Source organism: Carettochelys insculpta, chromosome 32 (assembly GCF_033958435.1).
Source record: "Carettochelys insculpta isolate YL-2023 chromosome 32, ASM3395843v1, whole genome shotgun sequence".
NCBI classification, from domain to species: domain Eukaryota; kingdom Metazoa; phylum Chordata; order Testudines; family Carettochelyidae; genus Carettochelys; species Carettochelys insculpta.
Window position 1 is genome coordinate 2,576,918 of NC_134168.1, and position 11,050 is coordinate 2,587,967.

The 11,050-nt window shown below is 52.8% G+C and overlaps 2 protein-coding genes across 2 annotated transcripts; one reads left to right on the top strand and one right to left on the bottom strand.

The window, feature by feature from the left end:
- On the bottom strand, positions 1-945 carry LOC142004735 (olfactory receptor 11A1-like). The gene has a single exon (XM_074982404.1). It carries the CDS (start codon positions 940-942, stop codon positions 1-3), a length of 942 nt encoding a protein of 313 aa, XP_074838505.1. The 5' UTR covers positions 943-945.
- A 9,142-nt stretch (positions 946-10,087) lies between these two features.
- Positions 10,088-11,050, top strand: LOC142004531 (olfactory receptor 10C1-like). The gene has a single exon (XM_074982176.1). It carries the CDS (start codon positions 10,088-10,090, stop codon positions 11,048-11,050), a length of 963 nt encoding a protein of 320 aa, XP_074838277.1.

The window sequence follows — 11,050 nt, forward strand, 5'->3', positions numbered from 1 at the left end:
TCAGACAAACAATTTCCCAATCGCTTTTCTCAGGGCTCCCTTGACCTCTTTGTTCCTCAGGCTGTAGATGAGGGGGTTGGCCAGGGGAGTTAGGACCGTGTAGAAGACGGAGAACACTTTGTTAAGGGCTCTCATGGTCTCAGTTCTTGGTAAGAGGTACACGATGATCAGAGTCCCGTAGAAAATGGTCACCCCGGTGAGGTGGGAGGAGCAGGTGGAAAAGGCCTTTTGGCGCCCCAAGGCGGACGGGATTTGCAGGATGGTGCTGATGATGCAGATGTAGGATGCCAGGGTCAGGAGAAAAGGCGGCAGAGTGAATAAGGACGACAGGGTGAAGGTCACAAGCTCCATTGGGCGGCTGTCACTGCAGGAGAGTTTAATCACCGGGGTGAAGTCACAAAAGAAATGGTCGATTTCGCGGGGGCCGCAGAATGTTAGCTGTGACATTAAGAATACGATTAGAGCAATTGATACGAAGCCACTAATCCAGCACCCTGCCACGAGGCGGAGGCAGAAGCTGGCACTCATCCGGGCTGCATAATGCAGCGGTCTGCATATCGCCAAATACCGGTCGTAAGACATCGCGGATAGGAGACAACACTCCGAGCCCACCAGGGAAGCAAAGAAATAAAACTGAACAATGCAGCCATGGACAGCAATGGCTCTGTCCCCACTCAGCAGACTGGCCAGCAGCCTGGGCAGGATGGTGGAGGTGTAGAAGGTCTCCAGGAGGGACAAGTTCCCCAGGAAGACGTACATGGGGGAGCGAAGGCGCTGATCAGACAAAACTAACACCACGATGAGCATGTTCCCGACCACGGTCGCAATGTAGATCACCAGGAAGAGCAGGAAAAGTTGGGTTTGCAGTTCAGGCGGGTTCCCAAATCCCAGGAGGGTGAATTCAGTGATGAACGTTTGATTTCCTTGTTCTCTGCTTGCCATGGGTTTAACTAGAGGGAATTGAACAAAGACAAGGTCAGCGCAAGACACTTGTCTTCTACAGGTTGAATATCTCTCCACCAGCACTTGTGGGACCTGCCTGGTGCCGGACTAGAGAATTTGCCAGACCACGGGAGGTCAATAATGTCTAGCAGCTTTGCCAACACTCCCACTGCTGACTGCGCTCTCAGGAGACATGTAAGGGTAAATTACAGCTGAAGAACAGCACAGACCACTGACAGCCAGGGCTGGCGGCTGGAAACAAACTTTATAGGACCGCAGGAAACTTGTCCACACCCGTGATAAGTGGTCGTCTGGCTCACTGAAATCGTACCAGATTACGGATGTTGCCAGACGAGAAAGTTCTGGATTAGAGAGGCTCAACCTGTGGTAGAACCGAACTTAAACTCCATTAAGATTTGCACATCTGTAAACATTGGGTCAAGACAACATAACATGGTTGCCTTCTGACTCTGTTGGCATCATCCAACCTCTTCCTTGTGGACCTTGGAAAGGCCTGTGGATTCCTGCAGTTACAACCTTACCATGGATGTTAGACATCACTAAAGCTGAGGGCGTTTTACTCTGAAAAAAGCAGAACTGGGTCAACTGCATTATTTTGTAAATTCACAGCAAACTCAACCGATTGGTTGAACCCAACCCAGAAACGCCCAACACACCGAAACATTTCTTTCTGATCTTTCCGAAAGAAAACAGCTCAAGTTTCCCATTCCGAATGGTTGTTTGTTGAATTTTTAAAGGGTGAAACCCCCACAAAACTAGAAAATCAAACATGACGTGTCATGTTGGGTCAAGCAAAGCATTTTGTGTAGGAACGTTTTCCAGTTTTCCCTTTTCTGGTTGGCCATTGAGCTGAAGAATCAGGTGTTCACACAGCTCAGACCTTATCCACACGTCAGACCGCATTACATCCCAAGTTCAGAGCCGCACTGCAGAGGTCGGGAGGTCGCTCCTGCCTCAGTTTTCTTCTATGTAAAATGGGAGTAATTGCACCCACCTTTATGAAACGCACTGAGGAATGGGGGTCAGTCTATGCACTTAACAACCCATTAAGCCACCGCATTTAAAGCCAGAAGGGGACATCAGATCGTCTCATCTCCCCTACAGAGTAACACAGCCAGCCACAATGCCCTGCGCCGGCACACTAAACCCAGCAATTGAAATGGGATCTAAGAAGCTCTAGGGGTCTATGAATCACAGCCCACAGGAGTCACTGCCCAAGACTGTGGCCGTGGAAGGGAAATCATTATGCGAGATGTAACCATACAACCGTGACCAGCGACCTCCCCCAGGCACCCCAGAGGAGGGCATGCTACAGAGTGGGAAAACTCCCTCCTGACCCCCAACAGGGTGGTCCGTGGGACTGGGAGCATGTGAGCAGGAACCAGCCAGGCACCCCCAAGCTCCAGTCCTCCTCGTGCAGGTTCCCATGTCCCGATGCTTCAGAGAGGGGAAGTTTTTAAACTATCAGAATGTGCAGGAGGGGAAGGGCAGGGGAAACCCTCCCTGGCCCTGCAGCTGGCTGGTAAAACCCGGAGGCACGAGCCTTTAGGGACAGAAGAGATAAACCAGACATGAGCCAGTGGATCCTGGACCCCTGCGCTGCAGACCAGCCCTCTCACGCCTTCACACTAACGCAGCACGACTGGCTACCACGGGCTGGTCCTGGAGTTCTGTCACCCGCAAAGGGGCATCACAGCCCAAACCCCCAGAATCAGACAGGAGACGCGTAAAGGAGAGGGAACTCGTGCAAGCTCGTAAGAGCAGCCACACTGGGTGAGGGCAAAGGTCCATGCAGCCTGGTGCCCTGTCTGCCGGCAGAGGCCCATGCCAGGTGCCCAAGAGGGAGAGAACAGAGCAGGGAATCACTGAGCAATCCCTCTCCTGCCACCCGTGAACTGCCGCGGACAAGCAGAGCCCAGGGACGCTGCTCCCGCCCAGCCTGGCTCATCACTGTGGATGGACTGACCCGCCGTGAATTAGCTAGCTCTCTTTGGAACCCCGTTAATTCCGGTCTTCACAACCTCCTCTGGCCAGGAGTTCCACTGGCCCGTTATGCACGGCATGAAGAAACGCTCCCTTTTATTAGTTTTACACCTGCTGCCCACTAATTTCACTGAGTGACCTCTAGATCTTCCCTTCGGGGAACAAGTCAACGACATTTCCTTCTTCACGTCCTCCACACCTGTCATGATTTCACAGACCTCTGTCATATCCCCCCGTAGTCGCCTCTCTTCTAAGCGGAAAACTCCCAGGCGTTCTAATTTCTCCTCCCGTGGCAGCCTTCCAGAACCTGAATCACTTTGCTTGCCCCTTCCTGAACCTTTGCTAATGCCGCAGTATCTGCTCTGAGATAAGGCGAGAACACTTCTGCGCAGTATTCAAGCTGTGGGCGCACCATGGATTTACACAGAGGCAATAAGAGATTCTCTGTCTCAGTCGCTCTTCCTTTTGTAACGGTTCCCAACACTCCGTTTTCTTTCTGGAGTGGATGTTTTCAGAGAACTATCCACAGTGACTCCCAGATCTCTCTCATGAGTGGCTCTGGCTAAGTTAGTCCCCACCCTTTTGTAAGTGTAGTCGGGATTATTTTTTCCAGCGTGCGTTACTTTACATTTATCCGCACTAAATGTCACACAGCAGGTGAGGAGCAGAGCCGGCACTGGAGCCCACCTCTCAGCGGTGGCATCGGGCCAGGCACAGCTTTCCACCTTCACTCAGAAGGGAAGCGAGCCCCACTTTCCGGGTTGTTCGCATTAACGGTTTCTATTGGCTTCCATGGGATTCGACCCACGCTTAGCGCCAGGGCTTTTCCATCTCCTGAAAGTGTAGTGTAACCCAAATTCAGCCACAGAGATGGGTTTGAGTGGTAAGGACTGGATCGACCTGTCCCCCCAGCACAAACTCCTGACACCTCCCATGTGACTGGCAGAGATTCAGAAAAGAAATAACAGATTGTCCTACAAACGTCTGCCAGTCCCTGCTATGGAAGGGTCTGAAACAGCCGGTAATACTGCTGCCCCTTGGTCCCACCCCTAGGGCAAAACATCAAACCTTGCTCAAAGGGGGGTGGATAAGATGCCTTGTGGCCTCTCTGAATCAGATATCAAACATGAGTTTACCTCCGAGGTGAGAAGAGGGCCAGTTTGAGTCTCTGATACGCCCTCTTCGTGAGGAGTTCAGGAATCAGGAGGTGGGCTCTTCTCTCCGTCTTATCCAGGTGTGTCCGGGCTGTCCGGCAGTAGCTGGGTCGTCCTGCCCAAAGAACTGCGCTTGGTGCTTTTTCAGCTTTTATCCATTCCCAGAAGGCACATGTCTCACTGCATCACCGTTCGCCTCAGAGAGGAAAATGCGAATTTCCCCAGGCACGCTGCTTATTGGCATGCTAAATTAACGAGAAGGGAAAGTTGAGAGCACGCTTATTTGTAGGCCAGGCAAACAATGGTGTTATGGACAGTCACACTTTGAACCTGAATGGGAAATTGATGGAGACAAAAGAATGACTTACCTTAAAGAAACTGCTTCTCTTTCCCAGGAATATTAGACATAGAAATCAAACTACTAGATGAGGCCACTGTCCTTTCTTGCCCAAAACAGAGGAGAACATACCAAATGGGGGACACATTCACAACAGAAAGTCAAGAGAGCTACAGCTAAGCAATACATTAAAAAAGGAGGGAATATATGTGAAGACCAGATGCTTGAGCAGGACAAGGACCAATTAACATTGAAATCAAGAGGAGAAAGTGGGGATGGCCAGGCCACACTGTCAGAAAAACATCACTCAGCACAGTCTGTCAAGCTCTCCAACAGAACCTGCAAGGAGAACACAAATGAGGAAGACCTCAGACAATGTGGAGAAAGTCTACTGAGATCGAAGGACGCCCGCTGGGGCACTCCTGGGGCCAGCTAGAAGTTTTGTCCCAAGGCCGAGTGAAGTGGAGGAGACTTGTAGATGACCTGTGCTCCACTCGGAGTGCCAGGGTTAAGTGGTAGAAGCAGTCGTACACACGAGGAAATGTAGCAAACATGCAGGTACTTAGAATTCAGGGGGAAAAGGACCAAAACATTAAGAATTACTCCTTTGCCTTCTATCTGTCTATCAATCTATGTATCTATCCACACAAACACACACACACACACACACACACACACTCCGTCTTAGATACCTATGTGCTCCTCATCGTCACGGTATCTGAGATCTCCAAGGGCTTGTCTATACTAAGCAGAAGATGGACCCAGGCAGGGTCGATCTTCTTGAGTTCGGTTTTGCATGTCTAGTGCAGACGTGGCAAAACCGATCTCTCTGGGTTCATCCATTGGCAACGCCACTCTATGGACGTTGCGTGGAGTAAGGGAGGTTGACGCGAGAGTATAGAGGCCAGGTCTTCACTAGGGAAACAAGTCAATTCCAATGTGATGACTCTAGCTACACACACGCTGTAGCTAGAACTGGGTACCTGAAATCAACTTTCCCTAGCACAGACTTCGCCCAAGTGCCCTACCTATCAGAAACAGTGGAGGGAAGTAAGGGCTGGGAAAGTGACATGACTAGGAGAAGTCTATGGAAGCGGTTGTCACCCCATTAAAAACAGGACTCAGGCGTCCAGCCAGCCAACCGTTGCATTCAACCCTGCCAGACCTTAGTCCCCTCCAAGAGCCAGGGATAAAACCCAAGAGGCCTGACTCCATTGTCCCTGTGTCCCCTGGAACTTCCCGGTCGTTCTGGAAACCTGGATGGATCAGGTGCCTGGCTGCAAAGACCTGTAGGCACATTGCTCTGCCTCAGCAAGGTGCTTACCTTACGAGAGCTGGGCCTTCGCTTCCTGCATCTCAGTTCCCTCTGGTTACCCGGGTAGAAATGTGGAGAAAGCAAGCCCCAGGGGCAGCTTTTTGGAGGGAGCTGTCAGGAAAACGGCCTGCACCTCTGCAAGCACTGAAAGGCAATTTTCAGCTCTTTCTCCAGTGTTGCATGCTGATGATTTCTGGGGCGTTCATGGCTTACACCCAGCAGCCCTTTACTTCAGATGAGAGTGCACAAGAAGTCACCCATCCTTGTAAAAATTCATACAACTAGGTACATCAGAACATGGGAACAGCCACATCGCGTCCAGGCAAAGGCCCAGCCAGCCCCATGTCCTGTCTGCCGGCAGAGGCCAAGGCCGGATGCCCCAGAGGGAGCGAACAGACCAGGGAATCATTGAGCGATTCCTCTCCTGCCACCCATCCCCAGCCACTGACAAATGGAGGCTAATGACACCATCCCTGTCGTTCCTGGCACTGAAGGACCCCAGCCACCATGAAGTCATCGAGCTCTTTTCAGAACCCTGTTAAAGTCTTGGCCTTCAGCGCCTGCTCTGGCCAGGAGTTCCCCAGGCTGACTGCGCTGTGTGACGATAAACGTCCTTTGGTTTGTTGTAAACTTGCTGCCCGTGAGTTTCATTTGGTGCGTCCCCAGTTCCTCTGTTATGAGAAGGAGCGAATAACACTGCCTCCTTTATTTTCTCCACCCCAGTCATGCTTCCACAAACCTCCATCATATTGTGCCACTGCTGTCTCATCCCGAAGTCGAAAAGTCCCAGTCTCTTCAATCTCTCCTCTGGGCCCCGTTCCAAACCCCCAACCATTTTCTTGCCCTGTTCTGAAATTTTTCCAGCACCAAGACATCTTCTCGGTGCTGGACCTAACCAGGTTAGTCACAGAATCACAGGCACATTCTCATGTTCCTCAACTAACATTATATATGGCATCATGTGCCAACAATGCCCAGATGCTTTGTGTATTGGACAGACTTCAAACTCTCTCAGACAAAGAGTTACTGGGCACAAAACAGACATAAAAGCACTCCTGATCCACAAACCCATCAGCCAGCGCTGTAATGGAGTGGGCCATTCTGTTAATGACTTTAGAGTTTGAGTCTTTTTGAAGAGGAATTTTTACAACACTTTGGAAAGAGAAGCTGCTGAACTCTCTCTTATATTCAAATACGACACATTAACACGTGGTTTGAACGAGGATGGGAATTTTCTGGGTCACTATAGTGGCTCATTTGCAAACTTGGCTTAATCTAATTCTTGACTCCCCCACCCTTCTGCCCTTCTACTCTCTGATTTGCTCACCTCGATCATTTTTTTTCTGATTTGTCCACCTTGATTACTATTTTTGGTTCTCTGTGCCTTAAATATTGAGTCTGTTCTGGTCTGGCTCTGGGCTGAAGAAGTGGGTCTGTCCCACGAAAGCTCATCACCTAATAAATCATTTTGTTAGTCTTTAAAGTGCTCCTGGACTGCTTTTCTGTTGGGATATCTTCGGTGAGTTGAGGCTGTTTGCAGTGTTCAAGATGTGGGTGCACCATGGATTCATATGTAGGTAATACGGTATTTTCTGTTGTGTTATCGGTCCCTTTTCTAGCTGCTTGATCTTTTCCGCTTGTGACCAGGCGTATCCCCTCTTTTTAGTGTCTGCCTCCAGGCCTTTACGCCAGGCCTACTTCTACACTAGAGAGGCCAAAACTCACAGAGCGCTGGCACACGAAATGCCTTTTGTCGACAGCAAGTGTAGACGAGAAAGCGCCGTGGCTGCTCCGGGGGCCCTTTGGTCAGCAGAGCACATCAAACGATCGATCCGCTTTTACGCAGGTGAGCTCTGTCGACAGAAGCTGTGTCAGAGCACCTCTTCCGCCAGTGACTTCTGTAGGCAGATGCCTCCGGTGCAGACGTCGCCCAGGTGTTCCCTGGGGGCGCCTCTGTCCTCCTGGCTTCCAAATTAAGGCTTGTCTTGTGGTGTCGATGGTTTTCTCAGGGTATGTCCAATCCATCCCCCTGTGTGTGTGTGTGTGTGTGTGTGTGTGTGTGTGAGACACAGAGAGAGACCCCGTGTGTGTGCGTGTGAGAGAGACCCCATGTGTGCGTGTGCATGAGAGAGACCCCGTGTGTGCGTGTGAGAGAGACAGATCCCGTGTGTGTGTGTGCATGTGCATGTGAGAGAGAGACCCCTTGTGTGTGTGTGTGAGACACAGAGAGAGACCCCATGTGTGCGTGTGCATGAGAGAGACCCCGTGTGTGCGTGTGAGAGAGACAGATCCCGTGTGTGTGTGTGCATGTGCATGTGAGAGAGAGACCCCTTGTGTGTGTGTGTGAGACACAGAGAGAGACCCCATGTGTGCGTGTGCATGAGAGAGACCCTGTGTGTGCGTGTGAGAGAGACAGATCCCGTGTGTGTGTGTGTGTGTGCATGTGCATGTGAGAGAGAGAGACCCCGTGTGTGTGTGTGTGTGTGTGTGTGTGTGTGTGTGTGTGTGTGACAGAGAGAGAGAGAGACCCCCCCTGCTGGAGGGAACGAGGACTGCTCTGTGTGTGTGTGTGTGTGTGTGTGTGTGTGTGCGAGAGAGAGAGAGAGAGAGAGAGAGAGAGACCCCCCCTGCTGGAGGGAACGAGGACTGCTCTGTGTGTGTGTGACAGAGACCCCCCCTGCTGGAGGGAACGAGGACTGTTCTGTGCATGTGTGCGTGTGAGAGAGACACACACCCCTGCTGGAGGGAACGAGGACTGTTCTGTGCATGTGTGCGTGTGAGAGAGACACCCCTGCTGGAGGGAACGAGGACTGCTCTGTGTGTGTGTGTGTGTGTGTGTGTGTGTGTGTGTGTGTGTGTGTGTGTGTGTGAGAGAGAGAGAGAGAGAGAGAGAGAGGGAGAGAGAGAGAGAGAGAGAGACCCCCCCTGCTGGAGGGAACGAGGACTGCTCTGTGTGTGTGTGACAGAGACCCCCCCTGCTGGAGGGAACGAGGACTGTTCTGTGCATGTGTGCGTGTGAGAGAGACACACACCCCTGCTGGAGGGAACGAGGACTGCTCTGTGCATGTGTGTGTGTGTGTGTGTGAGAGAGAGAGAGAGAGAGAGGGAGAGAGAGAGAGAGAGAGAGACCCCCCCCCGCTGGAGGGAACGAGGACTGCTCTGCGTGTGTGTGACATTTAGAAGCACAGCCTGGGGGACTGCAGAGAGCTCCCCGTCAGTGAGCACCCGGACAAGACACCGAAGGCCACGTTGTTGTTGTTGTTGTGTGTGGTCAGTTCTGGCCAGGAGGATGGGGAGCTGACCAACCTGTCCTGTGGTCGTGCCCAATATCCCCACTGATGCCAGTGGGGGACGCTGCCCTTCTCTCCAGCCACTCCTGGCCAGGATGGGGACGGGGACGGGGCACTCAGTGGGATTAATTTCGCAACCAGGGCACAGATGAAAATTTCCCTTCACCAGCTGCCTAATTACACCCAAAGGGCACCCCTCGGGGCCTGTCCCAGGAGGCTCAGAACGGAGGTAAAACACCTGGCCGCCACCCTGCCTGCGGCACACTCATGGACACCCTGGCTTGCTGCAAAGGTGAGTCTCTCGCTGTCTGGCTTTCGTTCTGTGTCGGGGGCCAGCCCTGCTCCGAGCTACACCTGCTGCCCTCCAGCAGGGCTCTGCAAGTGCCCCGTGGAACTGAGCAGGGAACGTTGCTCAAATCAAACAGAACTGAGACACGAAAGCTCAGGGTCGAGCCCCAGCTGTTCAAAGGCTGAGCAATCTCTGGGAAACGCTGCTGAACTTGAACATTTTCCTCCAGATTTACACGGGCGCCGTCTGGGGCACAGCGCTCGATTTGTGTTGTCTTTTCGAAACAGCTAGCTAGACAGCTAAACAGAGAGGGGTGTCCGGAGAGAGAAGGTAAGTCCGGGGCTGGAGGGACGTGGGCGTAATTAAAGTCAGAGTGGCTGCACCAAGTCATACCAGCTGATGAAACCTGTAAGACAGACCGAGCTGGCTGTGTTTAGCCTAGAACAACGCAGCTGAGAAGGGTGACTTTTCCCTCTGGACAAGTACACCAGAAAGGTAAATTCCCAGATCGGGCATGAGGTATCTCAGCTAAATAGCAAGGACACATAGGCTGGGACAGCCACCCCTCTGGAGCGGTGGGGGGCGAACTCGCTAACTGACGTGAGGCTGGCATTGGGTCAGGGGACGGGCAGGATGAAGTGTCAGGGCTTCCAGCCATCGCAGGGACCGGATGGGGCTCCACGACCCAGCAGATCCCTTCCCTGTGGGCTGTCCCATGAAGCTCACACACAAACTATTTCCCTCTCCTTTGCACAGATGTACTTTGCCAATGGAACGGCCCCGGGGAACCAGAGCTGGGTGACCCACTTTGTTTTCCTTGGCTTCTCCCAGGATCCAGCAACCCGGGCCATGCTTTGTGTAGCTCTATCCTGTATCTACACCCTCTCCTTGATGGGCAACAGCATCATCATCCTGCTCACGGCGCTGGACTCGACCCTCCACACCCCCATGTACTTCTTCCTCTGGCACCTGTCTGTGCTGGAGGGCTGCTACATCTCTGTCACCATCCCCAAGATGATGGCCAACTTCCTCTCGGAGGAGAGGACCATCTCCTTCATCGGCTGCGCCCTCCAGATGCATTTCATCCTGTCTCTCGGGACGGCGGAGTGCTACCTGCTGGCCGCCATGGCCTACGACCGCTACAGGGCCATCTGCTCCCCGCTGCACTACCCCGTCATTATGAACCCCACAGCCTGCGCCAGGATGGCTGCCGCCTGCTGGCTCTGCGGCGTCCTGATGCCCATGGGCAAGGTCATCTGGATCTTCTCCATGCCCTACTGCGGGCCCAACGAGATCAACCACTTCTTCTGCGACATCCACCCCGTGCTCAGGCTGGCCTGCGGGGACACCTCCCAGAGCGAGGTCTTCATCGTACTGATCAGCTTCATAATCACTGTCTTCCCCTTCCTGACGGTGCTGGTGTCCTACGCCTGCATCCTCTCCACCGTCCTGAAAACGACGTCCTCCCAGGGGCGGCACAAGGCCTTCTCCACGTGCTCCTCCCACCTTACCGTGGTCGTCTTGTTCTACGGCTCAGCCTGCGCCATGTACCTGCGGCCCAAGTCCAGCCATGTGGCGGACATAGACAGAGTGATGGCCCTGTTTTATACCATCGTCACCCCCACGTTAAACCCCATCATCTACAGCCTGAGGAACCAGGAGGTGAAGGCTGCCTTGAGGAGGCTGAGGGGCAGGAAAAGGCTCCCGGGGACAATTTAA